This window comes from Anser cygnoides, chromosome 3, assembly GCF_040182565.1.
Source record: "Anser cygnoides isolate HZ-2024a breed goose chromosome 3, Taihu_goose_T2T_genome, whole genome shotgun sequence".
Taxonomy (NCBI): Eukaryota; Metazoa; Chordata; class Aves; order Anseriformes; family Anatidae; genus Anser; species Anser cygnoides.
The window spans coordinates 41,862,480-41,876,361 of NC_089875.1; the positions used below are offsets into that span (position 1 = coordinate 41,862,480).

Consider the following 13,882-nt stretch of genomic DNA (forward strand, 5'->3'; position numbering starts at 1 on the left):
CTTGGAAAACTTCAACTCTGGCATAGCCCACAATTAATTGACTTGTAATCTTAATTATATATTTTTTTTAAGATATCTGTTCTATAACTGATTATAAATACTTTATAAATTAAGAAATTAAAAATAAATTCTGAATTGGAAGACAGCTCATAAAAAATGTTAACAAAAGTAATAAAGGTTTCCAGTGCACCTTAACAATAATAAAACCATTACAGCTTCTGCTCAAGAAACATCATGTTCCGCACACTAAAAGGTAAAAGCTTTCTGTTCACATTCCCCGATGGCAGTGGAAGTTAATCCAGATTTACTACAATAGGCCGACAACAAGAGTCATTCTGTTTCTTTGGATCTTAGGTCTGTCTGTTGCAGATTCACTCACAACAGTCTTGAAATCTTTTACGTTGACACAGACAGACTAGACACATTCTGAAGTTGAAATTAGTCATAAATTGTTTAAAATGCTTTGTTCCCCCTCTATAGACTGAAACAAGGCACATACATCACCAAACTGTTACAATTAGTAGGTATTACAAACCAAAAGGGTCCTATCACAGGTAAAGTATGAAGGTAAGATTCTTAAGTGGAACCTCTTCTATGCAGTATTTGAGAGCATCGCCGCAGGAACTGCTTTGCCTCCAGCCACCAGGCTTAATTAAAGGAGGTGTATCAGCAACAGTGTCAGAATCACCTGATTCTCAGAGCCACACACTCCCCTTCATGAGATGTTCAATGCCAGGCTGCCTTCCTACACCCTAAGTGCCTCTCAAGCCTTCTGCAGAAATAGGACCCTCTTCTCAGTGTGTCCAAGGAACTGCCTCTGATGCCACTGGATCTCCAAGTCTCTCTCAAGTAGTTCCTCTGCAAAGAGCTCTCTTCAGTGGCATACACAATACATGCAGAATGCCAGAGAGCAAGAAATGCACCACAGAAAACACCGACATAACCTTCTGCCAGTAACAGTTACTAGCTGTTACCAAGAATATTTCCATTTGTCAAGTCTATTTTATGAAAGGGAGCACCAAGCCTTTACATCATCTCGAGACAGCAAGGCCACTATTTTAGGTCTGACAACATGGTATCTCTAGCAAGTTAACAGATTTAGAGATCTGGGCTTATCTGTAAAACTCAGTTGCATACCCTTGCCACCTAAATCAAACACGTTATTTCTTCTAAGAACAGTTAGTTTTCTCTCCACCAGGAATCTCCAAAGTACATACCAGTATGAACAGTTTCCAAGGCACAACGAAAGCAAATACAAAACCCAAACATTTTTTAAAACTGTACTGAAACGCAAAGAAATTCTAAGTTTTTTCTTGGGGGGGGGGGGGGGGGGGGGGGGGATTGCAGATACTTTGTATAATGCAATATCACAAGAATGCACTTCTTAATATTCTCTAGATATTATAGGATTAATATCTCATATATATGCATACATATGTTTAAAGGAACTTGTTCAGTTGTTGCCAGTGTTCATAGTGCCACTGTGCTAGGCATTACATGAACATGTAATTCATTCCTATGTAAAGATGTGCAAAATAAATTTTAGAAAATAGATAAATAAAAAATACGTAATTGAACATAAGCACACAGCAAAATCAGCAGGTGCATCTTCCACCTTCTGCCACTGAATGTCAATCATATTGCCTTTAGACATTATCATCTAAAGTCACAAGCTCATTCTAGTTTAAACCACATATTCCACCAGGTATGGAAAAGGTGTGACTGGCAGTGACTGAGGTAAATGAAGAAATGAAAGTGGCACTGGCTTCAAGGGCCAGCCTGAGAACAGGCTTAAAGGTATTTAGTGCATCTGGACAGGAACGACACTATTTCTCCTTCAGGGAGAAAGATGTGATTCATCTCAGCATTTAAAAAAAATAAAACCACACAACCAAAAAAACAGCAACTGGCTGGCCTGCCAAGTAAATAGCGATTTGAACAGCTGCAGGTCAGGAATGGGTAGCTGCACCATATGAGATCTGCAGTTATTCCAACACTTGCCATTTGCTTGAATAACAGAGGCAGCAGAGAGAGGTGATAGCAAGACAGTATACTGCAGTAAGAAAAGCATGCTGCGTTAAGAAGCATGCTTCTTATTGATCACTTTTCCTTCTTCCAACCTTCAGTTAAGTTTCTCTTTCATCGTTTACAGCCCTGCTATGAAAGATGAGGCATGTCTAGTACCCAACAGTCCCCTTATTGCCTATTACATCCAAGTCCCAAATAGCCACACTCCCGTTCCCAAGTTGTCCCAACACATTAAACACCACAACTCACAAGTACCACAGAGTAGATCCATGGCACCTACTTTCTCCGTAGATTGTCTAGCAAAGGTATCTTTTCTTAACAGTAAGCAGCTAACATATACACAAAGAATACTTTTTCTCAGCCTAATAAATATCAAATCATGACAAAGAACAATCGCAGTCACAGCAACCATGAGACAGTTGCCTATTTTTCATTGCAACAATTGAGCATTCATGGAAATCCAACTTTCTAGCTGATTTTTTTACAATACACAAACATCAAAAATATCATAATCCATCTGTAGCTCAGCAATAGAAGAACTGTTTTTTCCCTTCAGTTTTTGTGATCTCTACTACCCCTGATGTTTTAGGAACAAACTAGGCCTATCTTGTAGGAATACAGAGTTATGAAGACAGCCATTGCCTACTGTTTTCAAGCCAATGCTTTCACTGCATGTGCCTAGCTGAAGCATCTTGTTTTTTTATTTAGGGGTTATTTCTTCTTCTCTAGAATAAATATTTAAAAGCTTCCTTTACAATAATTTTTGATTAGAAGCCCGGAGTTTGTAGTACCGTATCATAAAACCTTTAATACAGTAAAGTCCCCAAAATAGCCCCTTCTCCAACCCATCCAGAGGGTTTCTATTTATTTTTAGATCTGGAATGCAGCTACACATGAGAATCTATGGCTGGGGGAAGCTGCAATACATTTTCCAAGAAAAGCCAGGGAAACATGATACTGACTGCCACAGTGGTCAGTAAGTCGATGATGTGCTTGATATAGTGCCTAGCAAGCAAGTTTCTCCCAGCCATTCAGTTCAACTGAAAAATTATTTTCCTTTCAGTCCCGTTTCAGCTATGAGTACTGCCATTTTCTGCAACCTCAAGCACCATTGAATTATGCTTGTTTCTGCCTCCAGTTACACCAGCTGCACGCTTGCAGAACTCCACTGTCCTCATGAGAGTTACTCCTGAGTTTCCCTAAAGTAAGCATAAAAGGTAAGTCTGTAGCTGAGTAGTAGAAGATAGGGAAGATAAATCTCAACTTTCTAGTTTCATGTATTTGAATACCTAGATGATACAATAACTCCAATTTCTTTGCTTCTAACATAAGTCAAGCCAAGAGAATAATGGCCTCGAGGCCTATTAAGGCATACACTGCAGAAAGGTACTGTCTGATCATTGCATAACAAAGTCCAGATGTGAAGGGTGACTGCTGCATTTTTACAGAGAGCAGAAAGAACCGAAAATAAAGAAAAATTACTGCAGCCCTAAAGTATACAATAAAGTACTGTTCTTCCCTTCTTCCTGACAATTACAGAAACTCCATAAAATCAGAGACTGCAGATACCCGCTTATAAATGATAATCTTCCAATAAGTAGCAGAGATGTATATGAATTAAAAACATTACACATATATACATTTGGAGTAGCAAGTTTAACTGCACAGCCTCCAAAACCACAAAACATTAACATGCCTCCTGCAACCCGCAGCAAAACAAAATGCATCTCTTGACAAGCTTACCTTAGCTTCAAATATGTTCAATCCACTGTTCTAGACTATGGATTCGTTTACAGCTCTGCATAGATATACCCCCACTAACCACACATATTTGTTAACACCGACTTCTGCTTCAAAAGCTGGAGAACTTAATACTTACTCTAAGGACATTAAAGACTCCTGTGAATACTCTAGAAAAGTTTTAATATTACTTCATGTTGTAATCAGACCATATTTTGGATGTCAAGCACTCTCACATTCCCTATTAGCAATGGCATGGGGAAATGTCAGTAAACTTACCAAGATTATTAGCAAGCAATAGCGAAGCGTATGAAAGGTGTCTTTCTTCCAACTCCTTCAAAACTGTTTTAATAATCCAAAATCATGGTGGATCACTAGATTACAGGAGGTGGTGTAAGAAGGAAAAAGAATCATCTTAGGAAACGTATTAATAAACTCTTGAGAATAATACAAACACTGGCCAAGCCCATAACTTTGCATGTAAACTGTACAGGCAATACTCAATTCCTTATCTTCATTTTGATACATTACTATTGTATTCTACTGAACAGTCCTTGTTTTGCATCAGAAGTGATTCTCTTCTCCACTTTAGCTCAAACTCCTCCCTGTCTATGGCCTACATAAGAAACCAAACCAGCAGATGCATTCCAGAAACACACCTAGCAGGAATTTAGCCTACAGGGCAGAACAAGATCCAGTCGGCGTAAAACCTCTGACGTGTATATAGTGTGGACAGTGGTTCCTCCGCACCATTTCTTTCCACAAATTTCCTCCTACTAGGTTGCATTACTTACTAAGGTAGATATAGCTCTCTCTCAATCAAATGTTTTCAAACACACCAGCGCTTTGAAGTGAATGGGCTCACAAAAAATGCTTGAAGCAAATCATTTTTTTCAAATATAAATTAGCATGTGAAAAGTTACATTCGAAGACTCAGAAATGTTTAGCAGACAGTTGAATGTGTCAAATGCAGTTTAAAAGCAACCATCAGCAGAGGCAACCCTAGATGTAGTATGGCCACAAGAACTCCACCCACATAGACTCGCTATGTGATAATGCAGGCACTGGGAATCTAAAAGGACTGGTTGAAACAGGCTTGATTTTAAGTTCAGAAAAGCATCACTTTGCAGTTCAGTGTACGTCTCCAGAGCTTAATGCACATAAATAGAAATTGGAACAAGCCTCTGAGATAGTCAGCTTCACCACTGAGGAATTACAGTGCTAGCTAAGCATAGTTCTTAACAGACTTTCTGTTCTTGTATTTTTCCTATGGAACACTTTTCTGAAATTAAATCAAAACCAAGTATTTTTCCTTCTCTAGAAAGATACTTCTTGCAGCTCTCTACAGGAAGAATACAGCGGGATAGGAGCTCTAGAAAACCAAACACAGATCAGTATTTGCAACTTCTAGTTTATCTCTCTGGCTAGAGAGTTATTAGCAATTATTTTGCTATATAATGACTGCTTTTAATTAGGTAACTATAATATAGTACTTTTTTAGAAACTGATTTCTGGCCTTTGCAAAGTTTATATATTTTAATGTTTGATATTCTTAGACACAGAAACATGCATATTTATAGCAGTTTGAACTATACTAAAAATAAGGTTGCAAAAGGCTTCATAAAGGAAAAAGATGCACAAAATTCATGGGGAATTTGAACAAGTGCAATAAATTGGCATCTTGGTTTGCTTCACCCCTAGCCAGCTCATTTGCTAAATGGTTAGAATGAAGGCATTAGAACTATCAGACAAATAATAGTAATCCCCTAAATCAGTAAAATCCTCCAAATACCTTAACACTATTTTAATAGCAATGTTATCAACCTTGAACAGCTAAGCAATTACCTTTACAATCAAATACTGTCAGAAGTAACACAAAAATATATAGTTAATACATGCTCACTGACAAAGCACCAGTAAATATAACCAGGCACAAACTCAGATATCCAACTTTGTTTTCTCTCCCTGCTCCCACTCCTACAAAGGCGTACACACATTTTATTTAATAAAAGCATACAGTCCTGCTGAGATCAGTAGACACTTGTAATGGATAAATTTAAGCACGTAAATAATTCTCTACAAAGCTAAATCTACATCCATTTTATTTTGTATTTCTGCTGCACGCTAAATCACTGCCAAACAATGCGGTTTTACTGGAAACAAATTTGTTATTTCTGCTGTAGCTATAAAGCTTCTTGACAATATATGGAATACTTGTACATATCTGGTAGTGGAATTGTTATATTTGACATCATCTTGTCCATCAGCTCACATCAAGTGAAATTAGTTGTATCTCTGCTTTTTTATGGGTTTCTCCCAGACTGCCAAAACCTATGTTGTCTTTCTGGCTTCATTCACTTGCTTCAAGGTACAAAACACCGCAGCCCTAAACGCAGACAGGTGGGCGACACCATGCTTTTTTCATCTTAGGAATTTGTTTGTAACCTGGGGGCAGCCAAACCTGTGGAACTTACACCCTCACAGACGCACTAAATCTGTCCAGACAAACCTCTGAGCAACTGATTGAATCATAGAATGATTAGGGTTGGAAAAGCCCTCCAAGATCACCTGGTCCAACCACCCCCCTACCACCAATATCACCCACTAAGCCATGTCCCTAAGCACCACCTCCAACTTCTCCTTGAGCACCCCCAGGGACGGTGACTCCACCACCTCCCTGGGCAGCCCATTCCAGTGCCAACTCGCTCAATCCCAACTTGCCCTAAGCTGGCCCTCCTCTGGGGCTAGACTAGGTGATTTTCAGAGAGCCCTTCCAACCCACGTTCCCCTGGGGTTCTGCCCCTGGGACCTCACCCACACACAGCACAGCAGCTTTCAGCACCTGTTAAAAGCTCAGGCTGCCAGTGCCCTCCCTAGCGCCACTCGCTCCGGATACGTTAGAACCTGGACGTGGAGCAGCCCAAGCTCTGCGCACCCCTACGACGCGGGCAGGCCAGCCCTGCCCAGAGGGCCTCACACCCCCACCCGCCAGCAGCACCCCCCCACCGGCAGCGCACGGTGCCGCTCAAACACGCGCACGCGCCCCCAACGGCCACCAACGGCCGCTCCCGGCGCGCGCAGGGGGCGGGGCCGCTCCCCCCCTCCCACTGGAGGGCAGAAGGGCGAGGGGCGTGGCCCCGCGGGGGGCGGGACTTCCTCTTCCGCTGCCGCCGCTGTTTCCGGGTTAGCGGCGCGCGTTGCGGCGCACGTGGGGGGCCCGGCGCGGCGCGCGGCCAGGTGGGCGCGGGGCGGCGGGGCCGGGCTGGGGGGGGGGGGCGTCTCCATGGTAACCGCGGCCCGGCGGCCATTACGGGGCCGGGGCGCCGGTCTGAGCCGCGGCCTGCTGCCGCCGCTGCCTCCCGTTAGGTGTCCGTGGAGGAAAGCGGCCGAGCCATGACGTCCCTGGCCGAGCAGCTGCGGCGGCTCGCCCTCCCGCAGAGCGACCCCAGCCTCCTGAGCCGCGCCGAGGCGGCGTCGCTGCTGTTTGACTGCAAGGAGGCGGCTGCCGTCGACAGGGACACCTTCTTCGCCATCGGTGAGTTGGGGTCTTTGCGCGTCCGTCGTCTTAAAAATCGCTTATCCGAACGGTATCTGGGCAAAGGTGAACGGTAAGGGCATGTCCTCAGCCACAGGAATGGTCAAAGGAATAACTGAGGGTGCTACAGACTAGTTGGCTTAGGGGGATGGCTGGAGCAGACGATCTTGAGGGTCTTTTCCAACCTTAATGTTCCTGTGATCCTCCAGTCAGCGGCAGAATTGCGGGACAGGTCATCCTGGAGCACAACTCTGGGCACGTGAAGAGCAAGGTGACTGGGGACAGTCAGCGTGGTGTTACCGCAGATAAATCACGCCTGCCCGATGCGATTGCCTGCTGGGGTGGTACAGCAAGGAGGGAGCAGTGCACGCCATTTATCTAGAGTTAGCAAGGCTTTTCACGCTGCCTCCCACAACATTTTTGTGACAAGTTTCAGACATTCCAGCCTAGACAGGGGGCAGCCAGATGGGTGAAAAACTGGTTGGGTGATCAGGCTCAGGGGTGGTCGCTGCTGGGCAGTGTTCTGCAGAAGGACTCGGGGGAGCGCTGGTGGGCAGCAAGCTGCGTCCTGCTGGAAAAGATGGCCAGCAGCATTCTGAGCTGTGCTACCACAGGCACAACTGGAGGATTGAGGGACATGATATCTCTCTTTACTCAGTGCTTGTTAGGTCAATTCTAGAAGACTGTCCAGTTTTATCTCCATCCCCAGCATAAGAAACTCATCAAACTGGGGTGAGCTCATTGCAGAGGACACAACATAGTAAAGGGCTGGAGAACTTGCCTGAAAAGGGGAGGCAGGAAGATCTGGCTTAAGTGTGGAGAAGAGAAGATTTTCATGGGTCTACTAGCAGGCTGCAAATATCTATGAGGAGATGTTAGTAAGATGGGTTATGTTCTTCAGAGAAATGCATGGCAGGAAAACAGAAAACAATAAGCATAAGTTACAACAGCAGAGAATTAGTCTGGATGTAACAAAAAGCCTTTTCATCACGTCAAGCACTTAAACAGTAAACTGCCATCCATCCTTCTGAAAATCACAACTGGATAATTCTGTAGGCTACCTGATCTGATATCAGAGCTAATATTGCTTTGAGCAGGGCCTTAGACTAGAGATCTCCCAAGGTCCCTTCCAACCTGAATTATTCTGTGATTTCATGAAAATGTACTGACACCCTACTCTTTGGTAACGTTACGACCACAAATAATGAAGAATGGAAAAAGCCTTTTCTGTGTTGGCACATGTCAGGTTCCTTGTGCACATCAGTTTCCATTTTTGAATATATATTTACCCAAGAATGTGCTTTTTGCCTAGCCTTTGATCTGTATAAACTTGTGCAAAATAATGAAACAATTCTTACCACTCTCTATGGAATATTGTATTTTAATTTATTCAAAGAGTTACCTTTGCTTACTTCAGCTATATAAAAATCATAGAATAATTTTGCCTGGAAGGGACCCCTGAAGGTCATTTGGTACTATTCTGGCTGATCAGGGGGTCAGTTAGCTCAGGTTGCTCAGGCTTGTGTTTGGCTGAGTTTGGGGACTGAGGTTCTGTGATCTCTGATGCAGTGTTGGGCCTCTGATCTGTGACCATCACTGTGTTTAAAAAAAAAAAAAAATCTCTATATTGACGTGGACTTTCTTGTGTTCCAGCATGCATCCGTTCCCTCCTATCTGAATTTCTTTACCAAGTGAGTAGTTAGACACTGGAACAGCCTCTCTGACGAGGTGGTTGATACCTGTCCTTATTTAAGAGGGTAGCAGTCTTAATGAAAAGTTTTAACTCTGAGTTAGCTCCAAAGTAGTCAGTCTACTGACTTTGATGATCTTCGTAGGTCCCTCCAATTGGAATTACTGTCATCCTATCCTGTCCTTCCATTGTGCATCTCAGAGTCTGGCTCCATCTCCTTGATAACCTGTGCTATGCCATTAAGTAGATGCAGACAGCAGGAAGATTTCCTTTTGGTGATCTCATTTCAACCCAGTTCTCAGCCTTTACTTTGGATGACATTTTTTAGTTCCCAGACCATCCTCGTGGTCCTCTGCTGGATTGATATCTGTACATCAATGTTTTTCTTTTAGTGAGGAGCTCAAAATTGTACCCAGTACTTCAGATGCAGTCTCACACATGCAAAATGGAAAGTGAAGTTCATCACCCCTAACCTGTTGGTTGCGCTTTTGCGAATGAAACCCAGGATGCTGTTGGCCTTCATTGCTGCAAGAGCACATTGCTGACATTTTTTTTTGCCTTTATCAGTTAAGAAATAGTTTAAGTGTAGTAAAAGTTTTGGTCTTAGACCTGTTTACAATTTGGTTGGGCTTGTTAAATAAGGATGACACACCAGTATAGCTGAGAGGTTGGGTATGCCAGTGAGGATGTAGCTGGATAGGACTGGTGATTACAGCTGTTGCATTTAAAGCATTCTTCTGTTTTTTTCCGCAGGATGCACTGGATTAGAAGAGCTGATGGGGATCGATCCTTCCTTTGAAGTGTTCCAATCCAGCCTGTTTAGTTCCATGTCCAAAGGCCTGGAACGCAGCGTTCAGAGTAAAGCAGTAAATCAGCAGCTGAATCAGAATATTTCATTGTTCCTCATTCACCTGTCCCCCTACTTTATGCTTAAGCCAGCACAGAAGTGCCTTGAATGGCTTATTCACAGGTAATGCACTGAATGTCGTACACGTATAGATAAGGCTTCTAGAAATGCAAGAAATTTCTTTCCTAATAATTTTGAACAATTATACCTCAGCTTTGTGGAGCTACAGGTTGAAAGGTTAAAATATATTAAAAAAATATGTATCCATTTGGGCTTGGTTTTTATGGGGCTGTGTGTTATTTTTTGCCAATTAGATTTTGGTTTTTGATAAATTTCTGTGGAAAATTTCAGTATACCATGATGATCTGTATAAAAGCAATTATTTATTTGCCTGGATTTCACCAAATTTGTGCAGCTCTAACCATCTTACAGAGGATCTAGAGAGGCATTTATGTAATATATTTTGAGATAATATGCTGAGTAAAATAGCAAACTTTCAGTATAAACTGTGAACTGTGAAACATGCCCTTGTTTTATAACAAGAGCTAAGTAGCCTCATTACAAGGTAATGTAAGAAGGTGTGAAGAAAAAATGAACCAAGTATTTTTAAGAAGTGCTCTTGTCTTTATATAAATTGACCTATCCAGATGCAGAAAGTGCGATGTTTCATATCATGAAACAGTGAGCAGGTGGTTGCTGTTGATATAACCTTTTGATCATGATTTCTTTTTAATATATTGTACAAAAATTTATACTACATTATTGTAGATTTTGATTTAATGTTAACAATCTGTACAGAATAAACTAAGGTTCTAGTTTATGTCAACTAGGGACCTAAAATCATTGACTGAAGGGCAAGAAATTGTTTCTATCTTGACTTCCTACATATGGCTAGTGGCCATTTTTTGGATTCTGGATGGAAAGCGGACCATATGTCTGCCTCAGTGTGATCTTCTCTGGTCTTGCTTAAAAGGAAGCAAACCACGTGTTCTGAGAAGAACATGGCTGAGTCTTTGTTTTGACCTTCAAGTAAATTTTTAACTGTATGTATTTATTTGTTTCTTCTTAGATTTCACATCCACCTCTACAATCAAGATAGTTTGATTGGTTGTGTTCTGCCGTATCATGAGACTAAACTATTCGTGAGAGTTATTCAGCTTTTAAATATAAAAAGCCCAACTCATAAATGGCATTGGCTGGATCCAATAAGGGTAAAGTACTTAACAGATGCCAGTTGGGAGCAACATGAGGAACTTTATTAATAATGTCCTGACTCTGTTACTGGATTTGTGAATATGGTCCACCTGTTTGTATGGTTACTTGTAGGATAGTACTGAAAGATCTAATTGCAAGAATGGAGCCTAACACCCACCTGTTGTTTCTGCTATCTTTCTTTAAATACAATGATAAAAAGCTTCAGTCATAATTACTCTTTTTTTTGACAAAGTTAGAGTGTGCTTCTAAGGTGTAAGTATTTGCAGCTAGGAAGTATGTCAATTACTAAAATATGTGATTAATTGAATATACATTATACATAATGCTGTTCAGCATCTGTCTTAATGTAGATACAAAAAATTCCAGAGAGATGCATGGGTTTCTGTTACTTATTTTCAATTTCAATGGTGTTAACCAATCAGTAGGCTTAATTTAAAGAGGTTATTATTAATTTTTACTTCGGGTGCTTCATTTTACTCTAGAGTGTTCTAATATTACTTTTTTCACTATGGAAAGAAACCTGGCGTCCCACTGGCAAGGGGTACTCTCATTACACACTGCTACAAAGATCTGGATTTCATGGATTTCATCTGCAGGCTGGTGGCGAAATCTGTGAAGGTTGTTTTCCTTTTATTCTAAAACAACATTTGTGTGTTGTCACTTGTTTGTTCCCATTTTTTTGTATGTACGGTGTTATGCTATTTATTAATATTTCGATATGTATATCATGTAGTAAAAGGACTCATTTACTAGCAAGCAATATGAACATGTGTTATTACTTATATAGATTACAGTTTCTAGAAATTCAGATGAGGAAGTGGCAGAGAACCAGTAAGCCAGGACAAAACAGTTTGGCATTGCTGTATTACTTAAAGATACTGTGCTGCTTAGAAGTACTTCATTTTCTTAATTGCTTTTATAAACTTATTCATGCTACTGGTTTGTAACTTTGAATGTGGATATTTCTTTTGGGGATTGTCATGGATGTTTTAAATGTATGCTTTCAAATATTAGTGAGAACATAAAATTGAAAAGGGGGGGCAGTAACCTCTGGCAAAGTTTTCTGCTAGGGGGAGGTGATGCTTTTGGTTGCATCAGCAGGAGTTTGTAGAACTTGCAAGCTGGAGTTCTGAGATCTTAGTCTTTTTTGGGAAACCATATGAGTGTTTCCACTTTTCCTGATGTCTGAACAACTTATTCTTCTATTGTCCAGGTCTTTTCCGAGTTACCTGGCAACTCTGCTCAATTGAGAGTTCTTCTTGCATTTTATGCCTCCACCATTGTATCAGCTCTTGGAGCCGCAGAGAATATAACAGACAGCATAGTCTCCATGCTGCTCCCTTACATCCAAAAGGTACCTGAAGTTTTGTTTTCCTTCCTGTGTGATGAACTGTCCTGTGTTCTACCAACATGATTTCTGCAGCTAACGTTCAGGAGGGTTTGAAGCATTAGGCATGTGAAGGTCCATGACTAATAATGCTTTCTCACGCCTTAGAAGAGCATTTTTAAGAACTTTATTTCCTACTCTGCATGAAGAATGGAACTGTGAGAAATGGGTATACAGTTTGACTGAACCTCTTCGGCTTAGAAACTTAGTGTGCTAACAATGAAAAATTGGAGTCAGAGTAGTCAACCTGCTTTAATATTACTTGTTTGCTCCAGCGTGTGGGATTGCTGCTCTGTTTAAAAGCAGAGCAGCAGTTAAAGAACGTATGTCTCTTCCTTTACATGTGAACCCTGTGTGACAGCTTTTTCGTCTTCAAAGTTAGGTTTATAATTCCTTAAAAGTTAACACCTGGAGAAAAAGCTAGTGTAGTTGCATGGACGTCAGGATGAAAATGATTTGTATGTTAATTTACTTTATTATTATTGTTATTACTACTACTATTATTATTATTGGCGTATGTCAAAATTACAACTTTATCTCTTTCTCTTTTCCTAGGGCTTAAAATCCTCTATACAGGATTACAGAGCTGCAACATACATGATAATCTGCCAGATGACAGTAAAAGTGACAGTGGAGGTCTCCTTGGTGCATTCCTTGATGTTGCAGATAAGCAAAACATTATCTAAAGTGCCCTCATTAGCCAGGGAAGGGGTAGCGTGTTTGAACCTACTTCTACAAACTCAGAAAGGAGACAATCTTGGGAAAAAGTAAGTCTACGTGAATTGAGTTTCCTCCTTTTAAAAGCTCCAGCTGCACTTGGATAATTTGAATGTTTTCATCCTGCTCATTAAAGGGAAACCTCCCTATCAGAAGTGTTGATAGTCAGCGTGTCAAAGGGTTTGGAGGTTTATTTGGCTTGCTTTGAATTTTTTTGTGGTTGCTACAGCTGAGGAGTCTCAGTGGTACGAGTTTGTCATCATTAGGTTCCTCTCCTGCCACTTCCCTCAGTAAAGGGTTGCTGTCAATGTGCGAAACTGAAGCCTGTCAGAAAGAGATTTTCTTGAAAGTGTGAGTCTTGGAAGAGAAATTAGCATAATAATGGTAGTGCAAATTTTGGGTTATTTTAACAGCTTGGAAAAAAAGTAGTTTTGCCCCTTCCATGGAAGAACTTTAAGTTCATATCATTTTACACCTGAAGTGCTTCTGTACCACTACTGGTTTGGTCCCAGAAGTCTTGTGTTCTTCTGGATGTCCATGTGATATTTCATTTCTTTCAGTCTTGTCTGCCCTGCAACAGTTAGTGCTGTTGTGTGCAGCTGAACATAGTGATGGAAGTCCTGCACGCTACAAGGAGTTCAGTTTTCTGTTAGAGAAATTAGCATTGGTATTCCAATAGACTCTACTGGGAATAAACGCAGCGATTACCTTCCAGATATTTGG

The 13,882-nt window shown here is 41.2% G+C and overlaps 1 protein-coding gene and 1 long non-coding RNA gene across 2 annotated transcripts in view; one reads left to right on the forward strand and one right to left on the reverse strand.

Annotated features, from left to right (window-relative positions):
- Nucleotides 1–2,607: 2,607 nt before the first annotated feature.
- Nucleotides 2,608–6,872, reverse strand: LOC136790390 (uncharacterized). Its single transcript, XR_010830266.1, has 3 exons — nt 6,611–6,872; nt 4,048–4,142; nt 2,608–3,227 (listed from the first exon to the last, which is right to left on the reverse strand). It is a non-coding gene; the product is annotated as an uncharacterized lncRNA (long non-coding RNA).
- Nucleotides 6,873–6,904: 32 nt separating this feature from the next.
- The window catches only part of HEATR1 (HEAT repeat containing 1), a 38,256-nt gene continuing 31,278 nt past the window's right edge, over nt 6,905–13,882 (forward strand). Inside the window, exons 1-7 of the mRNA XM_066994000.1 lie at nt 6,905–7,005; nt 7,135–7,303; nt 9,747–9,963; nt 10,910–11,051; nt 11,572–11,673; nt 12,269–12,409; nt 12,998–13,209. Coding sequence (XP_066850101.1) covers nt 7,162–7,303; nt 9,747–9,963; nt 10,910–11,051; nt 11,572–11,673; nt 12,269–12,409; nt 12,998–13,209 — 956 coding nt within the window. The 5' untranslated portion in view covers nt 6,905–7,005; nt 7,135–7,161. The remainder of the gene's footprint in view (nt 7,006–7,134; nt 7,304–9,746; nt 9,964–10,909; nt 11,052–11,571; nt 11,674–12,268; nt 12,410–12,997; nt 13,210–13,882) is intronic.